Source organism: Moschus berezovskii, chromosome 16 (genome assembly GCF_049115385.1).
Source record: "Moschus berezovskii isolate FMDL1 chromosome 16, NW_MosBer_1.0, whole genome shotgun sequence".
In the NCBI taxonomy this organism is placed as follows: Eukaryota; Metazoa; Chordata; class Mammalia; order Artiodactyla; family Moschidae; genus Moschus; species Moschus berezovskii.
This window is the reverse complement of record NC_142475.1, coordinates 8,534,745-8,556,066: the sequence shown is the minus strand read 5'-3', so window position 1 is coordinate 8,556,066 and position 21,322 is coordinate 8,534,745. Positions and strand designations below refer to the sequence as shown.

Genomic DNA, 21,322 nt, shown 5'->3' with positions numbered 1-21,322 from the left:
CAAAGAGTTGGACAAGACTTAGTGACTGAACAACAACAACTTTTGTCTATAATCTATTAATCCTTCAGTTCAGTTCAGGTCCGACTCTCCGCGACCGCATGAATCACAGCACGCCAGGCCTCCCTGTCCATCACCAACTCCCGGAGGTCATTTTTTTTAATGAGTGAAATATTTCAAAATAGAAAACTACTGAGTGTAATATAATCCTTCATATATCGTATCATCTAATTTCATCAGAGCTTAACATGCTGTGTTGTTTCATGTCTTTAAGCAAATAACACATACAAATCCAGCTGAGCTTGTTCCTTTCCACATACACTGAGTTATCTCCCCATATTTTCTCATCTAAAATGTTTTAAAGCAAAATCTGGGTTCAGTTATATTTAAATGTATTTTACAGCTGTGATTCGTGAATACTTGTAACTTGCAAGTTACCATTTAGCGTGTATACCTGGTTATATGGAAAGGAGTGGCTTGCTTTCCCTCCCTCAGAAAATGGGCACAATCTGTGACAGTGAAATTGAGCTGTCTAGGAAGAGCGACAGAGCAGGAATTTGTTTTCTCCTCATGCTATAGGAGAAGCGTCTAAATTTCTAGGCAAGTATTTTTTTGCCTTGGAAACTATTTTTCTGTACTAAAATAGAGTATCTCTATATTTTTCTTGAAACACATACTTTCTTGGAAGCAATATTGTAAACAACAAGAACGGAGCCATGCGTATGAACGATATGATTTCACATATATAGAGTCAGAAAAAATGCCTTTTTTCAACAAAAATAAACATAGTAGTTGATGAAATGAGAGAAGAATATGTAATTTATTAACTGTCAATACTAGAAGGAAGTACTAGTGCCCCTGATGAAATGCACTAGAATGAGGTAAAAATACTGCTTAATGAGAAATAGAGCAGAAGCTTTTGTCATCCAGGAATTGGTCACTGGCAGATCATTGGGCATTTCTTGCCAGTATCTTCAGTTATATAGCAGTATACAACCCAAATGCCTAAGAACACTCAGGGAGGGGAAAATAGCAGATCAATTACCCATAGTGGAATTCAGTACTCATCATCACTGGCTGCATAAGAATGCCTAGTTTGTTGTTGCCATGGGATCTATCGTGTGTGTGTGTGTTAAGTCACTTCAGTCATGTCAGACTCTGCGATTGTATAGATTGTAGCCCACCAGGCTCCTCTGTCCATGGAATTCTCCAGACAAGAATACTGGAGTGGGTTGCTATGCCCTCCTCCAGGGGATCTTCCCAATCCAGGGATTGAACCTCTGTCCCCTGCGACTCCTGCATTGCAGGCGGATTCTTTACCACTGAGCTACCGGGGAAGTCCGGGATCTACCATGGGTTCCCATGAACACCTCCAAACAGTACTGAAGGCACTAGGATGTAGAGTGATGACATTAATGCCAAGCTGATGTCACAACCAAACTTAATAAGGTATAGCTGTTTATCTGGGGCTCCTGTTTGAAGGGAGTTAATGGTTAAATACATAGAAAAGTTGCAATACTTGAATGCTAGATTGTGCTAGAGTGACTCTTTGTCACCACTTCCTTCCTCCACTCCTCACTCCCGACACTGTTCCTTAGTTGGATTTATATGCCCTCTTCTGTACCCCCCCAAATCCCCTGTGTGTGCATCCTAATTCGAGCATTTACCACACCAAAATCTACTTGCCATTTTAACTGTTTTCCTACATGTTAAGCATGTGAGCTCTTTGACCCTGGAGTATGTCTTTTTCTGGTGACACCTCTGACATACATTCAGTACAGAACCAGATACAGAACAGATGCTTAAGTACTTGTGACTGAGTGCCAACTGACCCCTGGAAATCCATCATAGAGGGCCTGGCTGACTGCTGCTGCTTTTTGGCAAATTATAGCTGAAGGCCTTTTGGCTTTCTCTAGCATCAGAGCTCATCGAGGAGGCTTATATAACGTCTCCTCAGTTCCAAAACTAGAATTTCCCTGGAGCAACCATCAAACTTAGTAAGTAAATGAGTTGGACGAAGATGTGACAGTTATCACCACTCCTGTGACTTTCAGAGCAGCACTATCTTTGTGGTCCTCCTAGGGATGTGAAGTTGCTTTTGATAGTTGCTTTTTGTGACCCTTCCTACCTTACGCTATGGACCAGAAAGTCAATTTAGGTCTTTTGATGGTTGACAGCAAGGTCTGCCCCAATAATATATTCAGGAACCTGGAAAGTAACTTCAAAGTGGGTCTCCAGGTCCACTGAGACCAGTACGGGTGGATCTGGGGTAAGACTATGTTTATAACAGCACTCCCTTTCCTATCTGGCACCAGGGACCAGTTTCCTGGAAGACAGTCTTTCCACGGACTGGTTGGGCAGCGGCGGGACGTTGGCTTTGGGATGTTTCAAACACATTGCTTTTATTGTGTACTTTATCTCTATTATGTGCGCAGTATTTCTGCTTTATGATATATAATGAAATAATTATACAACTCACCAAAATGCAGAATCACTGGGAGCCCCAAGCTTGTTCTCCTGCATCTGGATCCCTCACATGCACAGTTCACAGTAGGGTTCATGCTCCTATGAGAATCTAGTGCTGCCTCTGATTTGATGGAGGTGGCAACATTGGATTACTGCTCAGGTGGTCATGAAAGCAATGGGGAGTGACTATAAATATAGGTGAAGCGTCACTTGCTTGCCCGCTGCTCACTCCTGCTGTGTGGCCCTGTTCCTAACAGGCTATGGGCCAATACCAGTCTGTGGCCCAGGGGACAGACTATAACCTGGTGGGCTATAGTGGACTTTTGAGTCTTGAAGAATTAGCACATTTACAAGCCAATTTCTAGTAATAATGGAAATATCTGGGTATTTTCTTTTTCCCTAGTGAACAGTCACTCTAGTAAATGGTCTCAGGTCTCTTTAGGGAAGACTCGGCGATTTCTAATATATACTTTTAGTAATGTTGCTGGACCGTTTCTCAGAAACATCATCAAACCCTCAATAGAGATGCTCTGTGTCTGTGAACTTGCCTTTGCTGGAAACGGGTAAAAAGACTGACTCGCCACTGTGGCTACTCGTCAGGTTGCTGGTTTTAAGACCGCGATTTTTCTATTATGTATAACGAAGAAGTAACATTTGTCTAGGTTACCCATCCATTGCATTCTTAAGCTTGTTTTAATGAGCCACTGCCAAAGGTCCTTGTGGATCAAAATTTTATAACAGCCACTCTTTCCCATTAGAATAAATGCACCCACTTTGCCTTTGACTCTTAGGTGCTGCCCTTTGACCACCTTCACTCTGGAATTACATCATCTCACTTGGAGTCACCCTGCACCGGAATACATGACCTGTGTAAGAGAGCCACCACAGCAGAGCGCTTCTGTTCTAAATCGTGTATAAATCACTGCCGTGGTTAAAGGCATAACTTTAACTTGGGGTTTCCCTCAGGGGATGCAGTGTGCTGTGGGGTACAGATATCCTATGATAAATTCAGTCTGACATTCCTGACTTCTTAAAACCTTTGATTGCTTTTTCTGCATCATGTTGGGGATGTTTTGACATCTCAGCCTCGTTAAATGTAAGGCCAAGTCTCATCAATCAACAAGTAAACTGATAGAGCCACTTCCAGCTTCAAAAAAGCATTGAATCCAGATATCTGGCAGGTACCCTGTATTATTAAATTTGGTTTGATTCAGTGTTATATTCCATCATCTTTGCTTTCACTCCTATAAGATTCACTCCCACATATATTCTCTGGGTTTCTGACAATATATATTATCAAAACATTGCAATTATTTTGATGCACAAGTTGCTTCCTTCTGAGTCACACGTTGTACGTGTCCTCCTAAAGCTTACTGAGATCTGATCCTAGTTCATAAATCTTGGGGCACCAAAGTATTTAGATGGGTCTCAAGGCCAGTGGTTGTCTCCTTGTAAGATAACTGCTTCAGGTGAGATTATTACAGTTTTCCTTTAAGAGCAGGCTCATATGCTCAGACATAAGAAGGAATGTTGTGTTTCACTCACAGAGGAGCCTCAGAGTGACTCAGGAGTTTAACATTGTCAGGTCTCTTTGGGTATAGTTAGATGGCCCCATCCCAAGTTTCTTTTTATCTTCTTCTTCTAGGATTCCTATAATTCAAATATTGGTGTTCTTCATATTGTTCCAGAGGTCTCTGACACTGTTCTCATTTCTTTTCATACTTTATTCTGCTCTACCTCATGTATTCCCACCATTCTGTCTTCCAGCTCACTTATCCGTTCTTCTGCGTCAGTTATTCTGCCTTTGGTTCACTCTCCTGCTCCTGAGTCACTTCAGTCGTGTCCGACTCTGTGTGACCCCTTAGACGGAAGCCCACCAGGCTCCCCCGTCCCTGGGATTCTCCAGGCAAGAACACTGGAGTGGGTTGCCATTTCCTTCTCCATGGTTCACTCCCCTTAGACGGAAGCCCACCAGGCTCCCCCGTCCCTGGGATTCTCCAGGCAAGAACACTGGAGTGGGTTGCCATTTCCTTCTCCATGGTTCACTCTAGTTAGTGTATTTTTTATTTCAGTTGTTATGTTGTTCATTGCTGATTTTCTGTTCTTTATTTTTATAGGTCCTTGTTAAACATTTCTTGTATCTTCTTAATCTGTGCCTCCATTTTATTTCCAATTTTGGATCCTCTTTACAATCATTCCTCTTAGCTCTTTTTCAGGTAGACTGCCTATTTCCTCTTCATTGTTCTGTGATTTTTACCACGCTCCTTCATCTGCTATATATTCCTCTGTCTTTTCATTTTGTTTAATTTACTGTGTTTGAAGTCTCCTTTCTGCAGGCTTCAAGGTCGTGGTTCCTCTTGTTTGTGCAGTCTGCCCCCAGTGGGTGGGGTGGGACAAGTGCCTTATGAAGGTTTTCTGGTGGGGAGGACTGGTGCCTGTGTTTAGTGGGTGGAGCTGGATCTTGTCTCTCTGAAGGGCAGTGCCATGCCCAGTTGTGTGTTTTGAGAAATCAAAGAGGAAATAAAAAATACCCAAAAACCAATGAAAATAAAACACAACATTTCAAAGCCTGTAGGATGCAGTAGAAGCATTGCTAACATGGAAGTTTATAGCAATACAAGCATTCCTCAAGAAATGAAAAATACATCAAAAAAGTAACCTAGTCTTACCCCTAATGCAACTAGAAAAAGAAGAACAAAAAACCCCCAAAGTCTGTAGAAGGAAAGAAATCTAAAGATCAAACAGAAATAAATGAAATGGAAATGAAAGAAACCATAGCAAAAGGAAATGAAGGAAACAACAAAGATCAATAAAACTGAAAACTGGAATTTTGAGCAGATAGACAAAGTTGGCAAACCATTACCCATAGTCATCAAGGAAAAAAGGGAGAAGACTCAAATCAATAAAATTAGAAATGAAAATGGAGAAGTTAAAACAGACAATGCAGAAATGCAAAGAATCGTAAGAGACTACTACAAGCAACTACCTGCCAGTAAATAGACTTCTTGGAAGAAGCCGACAAATTTGTAGAAAATTACAACCTTCCAAGACTGAACCAGGAAGAAATAGGAAGTATGAACAGGCCAATCACAAGCACTGAAACCAAAACTGTGATAAAAAATTTTCCAACAAGCAGAAGTCAAGGGCCAGATGGCTTCACAGGTGAATTCTATCAAATGATTATAGAAGAGCTAATACCTTTCCATGGCATCTGGTCCCATCACTTCATGGCAAATAGATGGGGAAACAGTGGAAACAGTGTCAGACTTTATTTTGGGGGGCTCCAGAATCACTGTAGATGGTGACTGCAGCCATGAAATTAAAAGACGCTTACTCCTTGGAAGGAAAGTTATGACCAACCGAGACAGCATATTAAAAAGCAGAGACATTACTTTGCCAACAAAGGTCCATCCAGTCAAGGCTATAGTTTTTCCATTGGTCATGTGAGAGTTGGACTATAAAGAAAGCTCATCACTGAAGAATTGATGCTTTTGAACTGTGGTGCTGGAGAAGACTCTTGAGAGTCCCTTGGACTGCAAGGAGATCCAACCAGTCCATTCTAAAGGAGATCAATCCTGGGTTTTCATTGGAAGGACTGATGCTAAAGCTGAAACTCCAATACTTTGGCCACCTCATGCGACGAGTTGACTCACTGGAAAAGACTCTGATGCTGGGAGGGATTGGGGGCGGGAGGAGATGGGGATGACAGAGGATGAGATGGCTAGATAGCATGACCAACTCGATGGACATGAGTTTGAGTGAACTCCAAGAGTTGATGATGGACAGGGAGGCCTGGCGTGCTGTGATTCATGGGGTCGCAGAGAGTCGGACATGACTAAGGAACTGAACTGGACTGAACTGAACTGAACTAATACCTTTCCTGCTCAAACTCTTCCAAAAAATTACAGATGGAAGAAAACTCCAGACTCATTCCATGAGGCCACCATTACCCTGATAGCAAAACCAGACAAAGACATCACAAAAAATAAATTTATAAGCTAGTATCGCTGATGAACATGGATGAAAGAATCCTGAAGAATTCTGTTCTAGCAAACAGAAAGAATTCTGTTCTAGCAAACAGAATTTAACAACATATGAAAAGGATCACACAGCATGATCAAGTGGGGTTATTCCCAGGGATGCAAGGATTCTTCAATATACCAAGTCAATAATGTGATACTCCATGTTAACACACTGAAAGACAAAACCCACATGATCATCTCAATAGATGCAGAGAAACTTTCAACAAAATTCAGTACTCATTTGTGATTTAAAAAAAAAAAACCCTCTAGAAAATCAACATAGAAGGAATTACCTCAATATAATAAAGCCAGTATACAACAGATCCACTGCAAACATCATTCTCAATGGTTACAAACCGAAATCATTTCCTCTAAGATCAGGAACAGGACAAAGGTTCCCACTTTCACCACTATTATTCCACATAGTTTTGAAAGTCCTAGCCACAGCAATTAGAGAAGAAAAAGAAATAAAAGGAATTCAGGTTGGAGAAGAAAATTGTAACTGTCACTGTTTGCAGATGACATGATACTATACATAGAAAACCCTAAAGAGGCCACCAGAAAGTTCCTAGAATGAATCAGTGAATACAGCAAAGGCTCAGGATATAAAATTAATACACAGAAACCCCTTGTAATCTTAAACACTAACATTGAAAAATCAGAAAAGGAAAGTAAGGAAGGAATCCCATTCATCATTGTAACAAAAAAAAATAAAATATCTTGGAATAAACCTACACAAAGAGACAAAAGACCTATATGCAGAAAACTATAAGACACTGATAAAAGAAATAAAATATAACACAAACAGAGGGTCCATGGGGTCGCAAAGAGACTCGACTAAGCGACTAAACTGAACTAATACTCTTTGACATAAATCACAGCAGGATCCCATCTGACCCACCTCCTAGTGGAAATAATAACAAAGATAAACAAATGGGACCTAATTATAGAGCAAAGGAGACTGTAAATAAGGTGAAAACGCAACCTTCAGATTGGGAGAAAATAATTGTAAACAAAGTCACTGACAATGGATTAATCCCCCAAATATATACAAAATATATATTCATGCAGCTCAATATCAGAAAAACAAATAATTCAATAAAAAAATTGGCAGAAGACCTAACAGACATTTCTCCATGGAAGACATACAGAGGGCCAATAAAAACATGAAATGATGTGCAAGATCACTCATAGTAGAGAAATGCAAGTCAAAACTAAAATGAGTTATCACCTCACAACAATCTGAATGGCCATCATTAAAAATTCTACAAATAATAAATGCTGAAGAAGATGTGGAGAAAAGGGAATCCTCCTGCACTGTTGGTGGAAATACAAACTTATGTAGCCATTGTGGAGAATAGTATGGAGATTACATAAAAAACATAAGAATAAATCCAGCATATAACCAAGCAATCCTACTACTGCACATATACCCTGAGAAAACCACAATTCAAAAAGACACATGTGCCCCAATGTTCATTTCAGCACTATTTACAAGAGCCAGGACATGGAATCAACCTAGATGTCCATCAACAGATGAATGGGTGAAGAGGATTGGAATATTGCTCAGCCATAAAATGGAACAAATTTTAGTCTGTTGTAGAGAGGTGGATGAACCTAGGGTGAAATGAATCATAAAGAAAAAAAATGAATAATGTATATTAAAACATATATATGGAATCTAGAAATAGAGTACTGTTGAACCTATTTGCATGCAAGAAATGGAGACACAGATGTAAAGAATGATCTTGTGGCAAGGAAAGCAGAGGATGGGGCAAATTGGGAAAACAGCATTGACATATATACACGATCATGCATGAAACAGATAGCTGCTATATGATACAGGCAGCCCTGTCTGGAGCTGGGATGGACGGAGGGTGTGTGTGTGTGTGTGTGTGTGTGTATATGTCATAATTATATGACTGATTCGCATTGTTGTATAGCGGAAACCAACACAATGTTGTAAAGCAATTTTTCTGCAATTAAAAAATAAATTTAAAAAAATAAAATTTAGTAATTTAGTGGAACATAATTGAAACATGACTTCCAAGAGGCACCAACCATCTGGTGCTGATGTCTCTGAGCTCTGGAGAAAGATTTTATATACCTGGGGAAAATGCTGCAAGTCCCTTCTTTTTTCTTTAACCTTGCAGTTTCTGTTTTATCACCTCCTATTAACAGAATATAACCTGCAGACAACTAGCAAAGAAAAAAATGTGGTTTGCAGAGTTTTAGTTCTGGTATGACAAAGCGTAGAATGTGGATTTGGAGCTGAGAGCTGGTAACCTAACAGCTAGCACATTTACCTTGCAAACTGGCTTTAGCCAGATGGATCCTTCTGAGGGTATAATGGTTCTAGAAGAACCAAGGAGTCTCTTGGAATAATCTTATTCCTTTGCTTTCAGAGAGGGTAGGAACAGAAGGTGGTCTTCTCTTTCTTTGTGTTGAGCTGGACTGGAGACATTTTATACAGGAAGTGCATATTCCATAGCACCTGGGTGCACCCTATCCCTAACTGTACTCTTTACAAAGATCCTACGGAAGAGAGAAAGCCAGAGTGTTCCTTACTGGCAGGTACTTTATACTTTTCTTGCTCATCCTATAATCATAGTGTTATAAAATATCTCTTAATCTGATGTCACTTTTCAATTCTGATACAATATCTTTGTCAAGAGCCTGAACTACTGCATATAAAGAGTATATTAGTGAAGTAAGTGAATTAAACTGGACAATATTGTCATTGCAGAGATTTATAAAGGGATAACTGAGGTAATAAAGACCAGAGTTCTCCAACAAAACATTTTCAACCTTTAAAATGCTGTATCTGGGTACATCTGGTAAAAAATGAAGTATGGATTATTATACCAGAATGACTTAGCTGGAAAGAGGGACTTTTTTGGCATGAAATAGATAAATATCAGGTCATTGTTTTTGATGGGAAAGTGTAATTTGATCACTTTGGGTTTACAGAATAATAATGGCTCTTTTTGAGTGCTTTAAGGAAGACCATTATGTGTGCCTTGTGGTCTGTATTATTTTATCGAGTCTATTTTTCTATGAAATTTTTATCATGAACTAATTGTTTATTCATATTATATTCTAATCTTCGTTTTCCCTGAGTATTCTTTCTTATCCCCCTAATCCCCTTTAACTAGTCCTTATGTCTTTTCCGTATATTAAATCATTATTCATTAAGAGAGGCAGCTTTCATCATGGAGAGACCTCTGGGGAAGAGTCAGCTCTTGGTTTTGCTGAAGTGCTGTATAAAAGTCTAGCCAAAGTTAGAATTTTAGGGCTTCAGTTTTCTCTTCCATTAAAATGAATAAATTAGGCTATGTATTAGACTAAGATTGCATAAATTTCTAACACTGTACAATTATGGAACTTTGTGGGCGGTGGTTTCAGGTTTGAAGACTACTGCTCTCATAAATACTGCTCACATGAAGGAAAAAGATTTTACACATAGACAACCTCCATAGAAAAAATGATCATTATTTAAAATAACAAGTAAGACTCTTCCAAAATGAAGAACTTTTATGTCTCTTAATATCCAACCATCCCACATTCTGAGATTGCAGTGGACTTTTTAATCCAGGGCAGACATTTAAAATAGATATAATAGTAGTGATCTGTTGGCTGTTTTAAAGTGAAAAGAAATAAAATGAACAATCTAAGTTACTAATTACTGCAGGTTTACTGACTGTGAAACAAATTTCTAGAATTACAAGTCCTTTTCAAGAGAAGTTGTGGTTGTAGGTGAAGGTTTACTTGAGATAAAAGTACAGGATATATCTCTAAATGAGTTTAGGGCTGAAGTAATGGACAGAAAATTGAATCGGGAGGCCTGAAAGCACTGTTTACTGGAGCAGTTAGGCTGTAACATCTGTCCTTCTATTGATCTCTTGGATTGACTGCACTTATCTGGCGGACCAGGCCAGTGTCTCCTTATCCCCTCCCTGCCTCGTTGCATGTTTTGGAGAGGTTAGTCTGCATATAGGAGAAAGCATTTTTCACAGTCAGGCCGTGCTCCCCTGCGAGGATCCCAGCTCCTCTTTAAGGAAAGAGGTGGTAATACACTTAGTGTCATTTTCCCAAGAGAAATAGATGAGTCCATTGAATTTCAGTGATTCACTTATTCACCCACCATTCATTCCGTAAATGTGTAGTGAGCCTCTGCCATAGACCAGGCACTGTGACAAGCGCTGAATCTGACCTGAGCAAGTCAGATATGGGCCTGGCCTCATGGTGGCTTTAGTCCCTCCCAGAAGTCCCGTTAGACTTCAAATCCTCACTCATTCTTTACCCCCTCCTTCAATTCCCCAAACCTCCAGAAGGTTTGAGCATATTTTTGTCCTTGAAAGCTTTTCTTTTTTTACAGGTTAAAAATTATGTAGTTCATATCTTAAAGGAAAAGTTCACAGGATGCTTCAGAAGATCAACCATTGAAATCTTTAGGAGATTCCACTGAGCAAAACTTTTGCCTGCTGAAATGGATGGATTTTTACCATCCTTATTTGTGGCTTTAATATGTGACCTTTCCCCCTCATCCTCAAGGCAAAAGAAGAAGCTTTTATTAATAATGCTATTGCTAATAGTTATTAAAACAATATTTATTGTTGCATACCAGGCAGTGTGTCTTGACTTTTTAGTAAGGTGTGTATTCTATTTGCCAGGACAATGCTTTCTTTATTGAGTTCTGATAAAGTAATCTGCAAATTGCAAGGGCTCAAATGTACTGCTGACACACTGATCCTTTAACCCGTTTTTTTCTTCTTGATTAGTACATTACAGGTCACTGTGCATCAGCCTTAAATTCTTCCAAGGATTTAAAACTATTTTTATAATTTAGACATCTATAGCTTTTTTTTAAGTTCAGTGCTTGGCAGGATTCTGGTATAAACCTCCCAGAGATGTGTGCATATTATCATTTCCAATGTGGCCTCTTTCAGAGCCTTGGCTGCTGTAGAAATTTGGCTTATTATGAATATTTGAATGAATATCACTTGTTGCTAATCCTTTTTTAAGTTAAAAATATCTCCATGATGTACCCCAAGCATGCCAGGTGGTAATATGTGGTATTTTGAACATACCATAATGTGCTGTTCTCAAAGTATCCCAAAGTTCAGAATCTAATCCAGTGAATAGAAAAATCTCTATTTCAAAAATATCTCTTTTCATGATTAGCTGCAGTGATTGTATTTTATAGTGTCACAGGAAGCCTCTGAACCTATCAGTTCTCTTTACCGGGAATTCAATCATGTATTGAGGCGTAGCCTTTTCTAGGTGGCCTGTGACAAGACCTTGCCTTGAAAGGGCCTCCTATGCCTGTAATTAAGATAGTCACACAATGAGGTTAGGCAAGTCCCCTTTAGAAATTCCATCCTGGTATAGTATATTTAGCTTCCTTTCCTCTGACCTTTGTAACAAATTATACTTATGGTTGAGGAACACAATTCTGAAGTTGGGCTTCTACCCTTTACCCGATCACCCAATCAGTCAATTTAAGGACTCTCAGAAAGCAGTGTGTCTGTGTGTGTGCATGTATGTTTGTATGTGGGTGCTTGTGGATCCTTGTATTTTGGAAATTTTCAAACACACACAAAGTAGTAACAACAAAATATCTTCTGTGTCTTTACATTCATAAATATCGTTATTTGCTGTTTTGTTTCATCTATTAACAAAATTTTTCTTGCAGCATTTCTACTAAATCCCAGGTAACATATTTTTATGCATAAATACTTTGAAACATTTCCTAGTATTTTAATGTTAGGTGAAAGTTTGAGAAAAAAATTGTTGAATTTACTTCATTCTTGTTTTTATCTGGAACTAGCATAGTTCCATTAAATTAGAACATGTTCCTTGTTGATAAGTTTAGTTTTCCTAAGTTCATTTTTGTCTCTTCTTGACTGCCACCAACGCCTGTTTTGTTCTTGTCATACTCAGCAGTTATTACACTGGTTCTAGTAAAAACAGAGCTCAGCAACTACACAATTTATGCATAAGTGTAAGTGATTTTAAAACTTTGTCCTCACTGATTTTCTGTTTCATAGGAATCAGATCATTAGTGTAAGATTTTTTACTTTAGGCATAAATCATCACTTTCCTATGATAAACTCTAGCCATTTGCACATGGGAATGGAGTGGATTTTTTGAGTATAGGCTAATAAAAGGTGTGAACCTAGGTAAGTGTGATTTGGATTTTAAGAGTTAGGAATTATTCTACTTTTCGATATAGTTCTTGTGTGTTTCTGTTCTGAAACTATATAATGTTGGCCAGCTTTAAAAACGTAAAGAACAGGAGATATTTATTAATAGTTTCCTGCTTTGCTTCTATTGCTTATATGCTCAAATCAGTCGTAATAGCTCTGAGACTCTGATTCAGTGGCTACTATCTTTTTAGCGGAACTCCCGCCTCCATATACAGCCATTGTCAGCCCAGACGCCAGCGGAATCCCAGTCATAAACTGCCGTGTGTGCCAGTCTCTCATCAATCTGGATGGCAAGCTTCACCAGCATGTGGTTAAGTGCACAGTTTGCAATGAAGCTACGGTAAGTGGAGATTTTCATTAATAAAACCCAAATTATTATTTAAAGTCTTCTCCCTAAAAAAGTGTGTCAATATTGTTACTTAAAAGTAGATGTGGGCTGGATACAGAAATGGCCTTTTTTTTTTTTTAGCGTTTCTTTCTTCTCTCTGGCTGTTTCTCTTTTATCATACAAGGATGCCTCCAGTGTTTAAAGCTAACTCCATTATGAAAATTTCATGAGGAATTATTTAAATGTCATGCCATTTGACTCTTTATTTTTGAAAATGAGCTGAATGTGAACGATCGTTTATAATTATCTTCAGTGTTATCCACATCGCAACTGAATCTATTCTGGTTTTTACCAAAATGAAATATACTGAAGTTCCCTATAAATGTGGACTTTGTACTTCTTATGTGGAAAATTGTTTAAACTTGTTTACATCTGTAGGATATATGTTTTTTCTGGGATTTTGTGACTGTGAGTTTGTTACTGACATTTGTGTTGAAGTACTTATTAACAGCTTATATTTTATTCCATTTTTTGATATTAATTTAGTGAAATATTTTTAAAAAATCGAAAGGCATTTTTTCCCCTGATCTTTGGGAAGAGCAACTAAATTTTAAGTAAGATTTTTAAGATTTTAAGTAATAAACTGGTCAAGTGTATACTGGTTAAATTAAATATATTTCTGCTCTCATGGTTAGGCTTTAGTTTTAAATTTTCAATCTCTCAAAATTTGAAATTAATTAATAATTTTATTTTTGGCATTTGCATTTTTTTTCTCCTTAGAAAAAGTCTTTAAAAAGTCAACCAATGATTATTGTGTCTTTAAGAACCATAAAAGATGAGTATGGGGGACTTTATATGTTTTATGGAAAAGTCATAAGATAAAACCTTCAGTCATGAAGCAACATATTTCATTTTTATGAGGGATGTCATTTAGGGAACTTTATTGTACAAATAAATCATACCTACAAAACTAGCTATTTTCTTTTTCAGTTAAACACTGTACATGCTGAGTCACTTCATTTGTGTCTGACTCTTTCCAGAGGAGCCTATATACTGTAGCCCACAGGCTCCTCTGTCCATGGGATTCTCCAGGCAAGAATACTGGAGTGGGTTGCCATGCCCTCCTCCAGGGGATCTCCTTGACCCAGGGTTTGAACACACATCTCTTACCTCTCCTGCATTGGCAGGCAGGTTCTTTATCACTAGTGCCACCTGGGAAGCCTGAGAACATTCCTTTAAGTGTTGGGTTCTTTTTTTCCATCTTATTTTCCTCCCTTGTAATATTACTAATTCCATACAAGGCAATCTAATTAAATACTATTCATTTTCTCTAGAATATTCACAATTATTTACGTTTCTTTATTTATTAGGGGTAGTAATCATGTAAAGTGTTAGTTGCTCAGTCGTGTCCAACTCTTTGCCACCTCAAGGACTATAGCCCGCCAGGCTCCTCTGTCCACAAAATACTCCAGGCAAGAATATTGGAGTGGGATGCCACTCCCTTCTCCAGGGGATCTTCCCAACCCAAGGATCAAACCCGGGTCTACCTGCATTGAAGGCAGATCCTTTACCGTCTTAACGGGAGAAAGCAAAAAGGAATTAAAGAGTCTCTTGATGAAAGTGAAAGAGGAGAGTGAGAAAACTGGCTTAAAACTCACCATTCAAAAAACTAAGATCATGGCATCTGGTCCCATCACTTCATGGCAAATAGATGGGGGAAAATGGAAACAGTGACAGACTTGATTTTCTTGGGCTCCAAAATTACTGTGGATGGTAACTGCAGCCATGAAATTAAGACACTTGCTCCTTGGAAGAAAAACTATGAGAAACCTAGACAGCATATTTAAAAAAGCAGACACATCACTTTGCCAACAAAGGTCCCTCTAGTCAAAGCTATGGTTTTTCCAGTATTCATGTAAGGAGGTAAGAGTTGGACCATAAAGAAGTCTGAGTGGCAAAGAATTGGTGCTTTTGAACTGTGGTGCTGGAGAAAACTCTTGAGAGTCCCTTGGACAGCACGGGGATCAAACCAGTCAATCCTAAAGGAAATCAGCTCTGAATTTTCATTGGAAGGACTGATGCTAAACCCTAAACTCTGATACTTTGGCCACCTGATGCTAAGAGCTGACTCATTGGGAAAGACCCTGATGCTGAGAAAGATTGAAGGTAGAAGAAGAAGGGGATGACAGAGGATGAGATGGTTGGATGGCATCATCGACTTGATGGACATGAGTTTGAGCAAACTCTGGGAGATAGTAAAAGACAGGGAAGCCTGGCATGCTCCAGTCCAAGGGGTCACAAACAGTCAGACACATCTGAGTGACTGCACAACAACAAATCATATAAAAATTCCAAAATTTCTTTATGTCCCAGAAGCTTATTATAGCCAAATTTTATTGATCCTGTATGAACTCATCACTTCAAAGAACCAGATTTAGACTGTTGGTTAAATCCACAGTGACACATCTATCAGAGTAATCACTATCTCTGGCAGCTGTAGCCTTATGAAATCTATTTCTTAAAAAATGAAACTTGAAAGTCGAGATTGCTTCTTGATCCATGGACTGTAGAATGGATGCTGTGTGAGCAGGCTTGAAAACGTTAATTTTATTGTGCATGTCCATAAGAGCTCTTGGGTGACCAGGTGCATTATCAATAGAAGGTAATATTTTGAGAGGAATTTTTTTTCAACAGTAGGTATCAACAGTGGACTTAAAATGTTCAATAAATCGTACTGTAAATAGATGTGCTGTCGTCCAGACTTTGTTCTAGTGGCAGTGCAGTTTTAGCGTAATTCTTTAAGGGCACCAGGATTTTCAGAACGATAAATGAGCATTGGCTTCGACTTAGTCACCAGCTGCATTAGCCCCTAACAAGAGAGTCAGCCGGTCCTTTGAAGCTTTGAAATCAGGCACTAATTTCTCCTTTTTGTCTATGAAGATCCTAGATGACACGTTTTTCCTATATAGGGAAGAAGAAAATATATTGAAACTATGTTGTTGAGTGTTGCCGCTTTCATTAATTAGCTTAGCTAGATCTTCTGAATAGCTTGCTGCAGTTTCTACATCAGAACTTGTTACTTTAGCTTGCAATTTTTTTTTTACTGAAGTATGATTTACAATGTTGTGTTAGTTTGAAAGTGAAAGTCACTCAGTCGTGTCCGACCCTTTGCGACCCCATGGACTACACAGTCCATGGAATTCTCCAGGCCACAATACTGGAGTGGGTAGCCTTTCCCTTCTCCAGGGGATCTTACCAACCCAGGGGTCAAATCCAGGTCTCCCTAATGGCAGGCCGACTCTTTACCAGCTGCGCCACCAGGGAAGCCCAAGAATACTGGAGTGGGTAGTCTTTCCCTTCTCCGGTGGATCTTCCTGAGCCAGGAATCGAACCGGGGTCTCCTGCATTGCAGGGAGATTCTTTACCAGCTGAGATACTTTGAAGTGTATAGCAAAGTTATTCATATATATATATAATTTTTCATCTTCATTTACGTTATAGATTATTATAAAATATTGAGTGTATTTCTGTGCTATACAGTTGGTACTCATTGGTTATCTGTTTTCTATAGGGTATGTATGTGTATTTAATCCAAAACTCCTAATTTATCCTCATTCCTCCACCTTTTCCACTTTGGTGACCATAAGTTTATTTTCTACATCTATGGGTCTATTTATATTTTGCGTATAACTTCATTTTTATCATTTTTTCAGATTCCATGTACAAGCAATAATGTATGATACGGGCCTTTTTTTTTTTTGCCTGACATTCCACTTAGTATGATAATATCTATGGCCATCCATGTGGCTACATATGGCATTATTTATTCTTTTTATGGCTGGGTAATATTCCATTGTCAGTTAGTCAGTTGCTCAGTCATGTCCCACCAGGCTCCTCTGTCCATGGAATTCCCTAGGCAAGAATACTGGACTGGGTTGCCATTGCCTTCTCCAGGGGATCTTCCCAACCCATGGAGAACCCCTGGTTCAATCCAGGATAGAACCCAAATCTCCTGCATTGCAGGGAGATTGTTTACTGTCTGAGCCACCAGGGAAGCTCTGTCAACATGTTTACTTAATGGTAAATATGCATTTAGAGAAATTAACACAAATTCTGGTTCTTGATACTTTATATTGTATAGCAATATATTCTGGATATTTTAGATTATCAGATTCTAAGATAGTTTAATAAATTACGGTTGACTTATTGCTAACTTATACATATTTCTACCAAGGTTATTTACTTAAAATTTTTAAATCTTAAAAAAAAAATACATGTTGCAGACTTATAGAAAGCTAGAAAAATAATATTACATAGTATGGAGAATTCCCATAGGGTAGGCTCTTTACCCACAGTCTGTAAATATTGACATTTTACAAAGTAGCTTTCTCTCTCCAAATAAATAAATATTTTTTTCAGAATCTTTTAAGGTAATTGTGGACATGGTGCACTTCAACCCCTAAATATTTTAATGTGAATTTCTTTAAAAAAATAAAAAGAACATTCACTTATATAATTACAGTAAGTTATAAAATCAGAAATTAACATTGATATAATATTGTTATCTAATCTTTTGACTTAATTCATGATTTTTTTAATATTTATTTTTATTTATTTATTTGGCTGTGCTGGGTCTGACTTGTAGCACACAGGACATTTAGTTGTACATGTGGGATCTAGGTCCCTGGCCAGTTATCAAATCCCAGCTCTGTGCATTGAGAGTGCAGAGTCTTGCCATTGGACCACTGGGAATGTCCCGAGTTAATTCATGTTTGCCCAATTGTTTCAGTGAAAGAAAAAAATCGGATCCAGAAGTCAATTAAAAATTATTTTTAAAATTTAAATACATTAAATATATTATATACTATATAAATATAATACATATAAATATATTTAATATTATTAAAATTATAAAAATATATAAAAATTATATATTGCATTTGGTTATCATGTTTCTTTAATCTTCCTTAATCTGAAATTTAGTCCTCGTCTTCTATTGCCTTGACAGTTTTGAAGAGTACAGGTAAGATATTCTGTAGAACGTTCCTTGTTCGGGTTTGTCTGATGCTGTCTCATGATTAGATTCAGGTTATACATCTTTGGCAAGTATGCCACAGGAGTGGTGTTCTATGCCTCTCACTGCACCATAGCTTATTTATTTTAACGGGCTTCCATCCTAGTAATGAAAGGAGTGTTTTCTTTAGTGTTACTTAGTCTAGCTTTTGGAGAAGGCAATGGCAACCCAGTCCAGTACTCTTGCCTAGAAAATCCCATGGGCAGAGGAGCCTGGTAGGCTGCAGTCCATGGGGTCACTAAGAGTCGGAGATGACTGAGCAACTTCACTTTCACTTTTCACTTTCATGCATTGGAAGAGGAAACAGCAGCCCACTCCAGTGTTCTTGACTGGAGAATCCCAAGGACGGAGGAGCCGGTGGGCTGCCATCTGTGGGGTCGCACAGAGTCGGACACGACTGAAGCGACTTAGCAGCAGCAGCATTCACTGTTAGTGGGAATGGAAACCGGTGCAGCCACTACAGAAAGGAGTGTGGGAGATTCCTCAAAAAAACGAAAATCAGAGTTGCCATGTGATAAGCAATTCTAGTCTTGGGCATAAATCTCGTCACATATCTAAATTGGAAAGGTACAATAGCAGCGCTATTTATCATAGCCAAGACATGGAAACAGCCTAAATGTCCATTGATGGATGGATGGATACAGAAGATGTATATATACATATATAAATATGTCTAGACCTAGAGATTACCACACTAAGGGAAGTAAGTCAGAAAGGCAAAGACAAATGCCATATGATGCCATTTACGTGTGGCGAGTCCAAAATATGATACAAATGAAACTATCTACAAAGCAGAAACAGACTCACAGACATTGAGGACAGACTTGTGCTTGTCAAAGGGCAGGGGGTTGGAAGGGAAGGACTGGGAGGTTGGGACTAGCAGATGCTGAAACTCTTAGATCCAGCAGGGGTCTCCAGCGTCCCCAGCCCCTGGGCCACGGACTGGCGCTGGTCTGTGGCCTGTCAGGAACTGGGCCACGCGGCAGGAGGTGAGTGCGGCAGAGTGAGCAAAGCTCCATCTATATTTGCAGCTGCTCCCCATCGCTCACATTATTGCCTGAATTCCACCTCTTGTCAGATAAGCAGCAGGATAGTAAATGTAATACACCTGAAACATCCAGCACTTCATGCCCCCCACCCGAGTCTATGGAAAAATTGTCTTCCACGAAACGAGTCCCTGTTACCAAAAAGGATGATGGGGACCCCTGATATATACGATGGATACACAAGGCACTACTGTATAGAACAGGGGACTATATTCACTATTCTGTCAATAAACTGTGATGGAATAGAGTATGAAACATTCCATCAACAAACCATGATGGAATAGAATATGGAAAGGAATATATATATGTATGACCAAGTCACTTTGCTGTACAGTAGAAGTTAATCCATCCATTCCATTCAGTCGCTCAGTCGTGTCTGACTCTTTGCGACCCCGTGGACTGTAGCCTACCAGGCTTCTCCGTCCATGGGATTCTCCAGGCAAGAATACTGGAGTGGGTTACCATTTCCTTCTCCAGGGGATCTTCCCGACCCAGGGATTGAACCTGGGTCTCCCGCATTGGAGGCAGACGCTTTAACCTCTGAGCCACCAGGGAAGCCAGTAGAAGTTAATACAATGTTGAAAAGATAACACAATGTTGCAAATCAACTATATTTCAATAAAATAAATCATTTATGATGTAACTTTCCTTAATTTGTACTTTGGTAGCACTATGTCCCGGAGAAGGCAATGGCAACCCACTCCAGTACTCTTCCCTGGAAAATCCCATGGACAGAGGAGCCTGGTAGGCTGCAGTCCATGGGGTCGCGAAGAGTTGGACTCGACTGAGCGACTTCGCTTCCACTTTTCACTTTCATGCACTGGAGAAAGAAATGGCAACCCACTCCAGTGTTCTTGCCTGGAGAATCCAAGGGACGGAGGAGCCTGGTGGGCTGCCATCTGTGGGGTCGCACAGAGTCGGACACGACTGAAGTGACTTAGCAGCAGCAGCAGCACTATGTGCAGCCTTAGATTTTTAGGATTCATTTCCTCTTTATACACACACAAGCTTTGGCGATCTGTACTTCAGTTAATTTGCTTTGTTTGTATTTTCTTCTCTTATCTAGCCAATCAAAAATCCCCCAACAGGGAAGAAATACGTTAGATGCCCTTGTAATTGTCTCCTCATTTGTAAGGACACATCACGGCGAATAGGATGTCCAAGACCCAACTGGTAAGACATAAAGATTCATCTGTTCGTTCATTTGTTTATTTGACAAGTCCTTATTAAAGATTTATTATGTGGAAGGGTTTGTTCTCAACAGTCTTCATCCTCAAAGTAATTATAAGACCTTCAATACTTTTTCTTTGTTAAATGAATGATACTGCTTAGTTTGAAATCAACGGTTACAAGTATTCATAAAACAATATTCTTGAATGAACAATTCAAGTTATCTTGATGTTATATAACTATTTAATGCACTGTAATAAATCAGTGACTCATCATATTTAACTAAAAATAACTGATTAGTTTATCTTTGAATCTTTGACGTATTTCATCTTAATTTGGAAGTGTTTTAGTAATCATTGTGCACTTTACCACATATTAATACACTAGTCTTTGCAAAGTATGAGTGAGTAAAGTTGCTCTGTCGTGTCCAACTCTTTGTGACCCCATAGACTGTAGCCCACCAGGCTCCTCCATCCATGGGATTTTCCAGGCAAGGATACTGGAGTGGCCTGCCATTTCCTTATCCAGATCTTCCCAACCCAGGGATTGAACGCAGGTCTTCCTCATTGTAGGCAGACAGTTTACCATCTGAGCCACCAGGGAAGTCCTTGCTGAGTATAATCTACGCAATAAATTCTGTAGTTATTTGCCCCTGCCAAATGCCATATGGAGTGCCCAAACAGGAATATATCAAAACCTTAACTGTATTTTTTCCCTGTGATTTCTGTCATTTTAAATGTTAGTCAGTTGAAACCCTATCTAATGGTAACTGGGGAAACAGAAAGGAAAGGAGCCTACCATTTTCTTTTCTGTCCAGCTCTTATTAAATAGATATTAAGGAGTACCAGCCTACCCAGGCTGAAAATTTGGTTTGACTCAGCACTTTTGTATCTTCATGCACACATGTAAATGTTAATGTTGAATATTTTAACTTCTTTAGTCTTTTATCAAACTCAAGTTGTCTTCCTAGATAGGATAAGATAAGGTAAGATGAGGAATGATAAGATTTG

The 21,322-nt window shown here is 38.9% G+C and overlaps 1 protein-coding gene across 1 annotated transcript in view; it reads left to right on the top strand.

The window, feature by feature from the left end:
• Positions 1-21,322, top strand: part of PIP4P2 (phosphatidylinositol-4,5-bisphosphate 4-phosphatase 2) — a 71,378-nt gene that overhangs the window by 19,804 nt on the left and 30,252 nt on the right. Inside the window, exons 2-3 of the mRNA XM_055432029.2 lie at positions 12,886-13,034; positions 20,209-20,315. Coding sequence (XP_055288004.1) covers positions 12,886-13,034; positions 20,209-20,315 — 256 coding nt within the window. The remainder of the gene's footprint in view (positions 1-12,885; positions 13,035-20,208; positions 20,316-21,322) is intronic.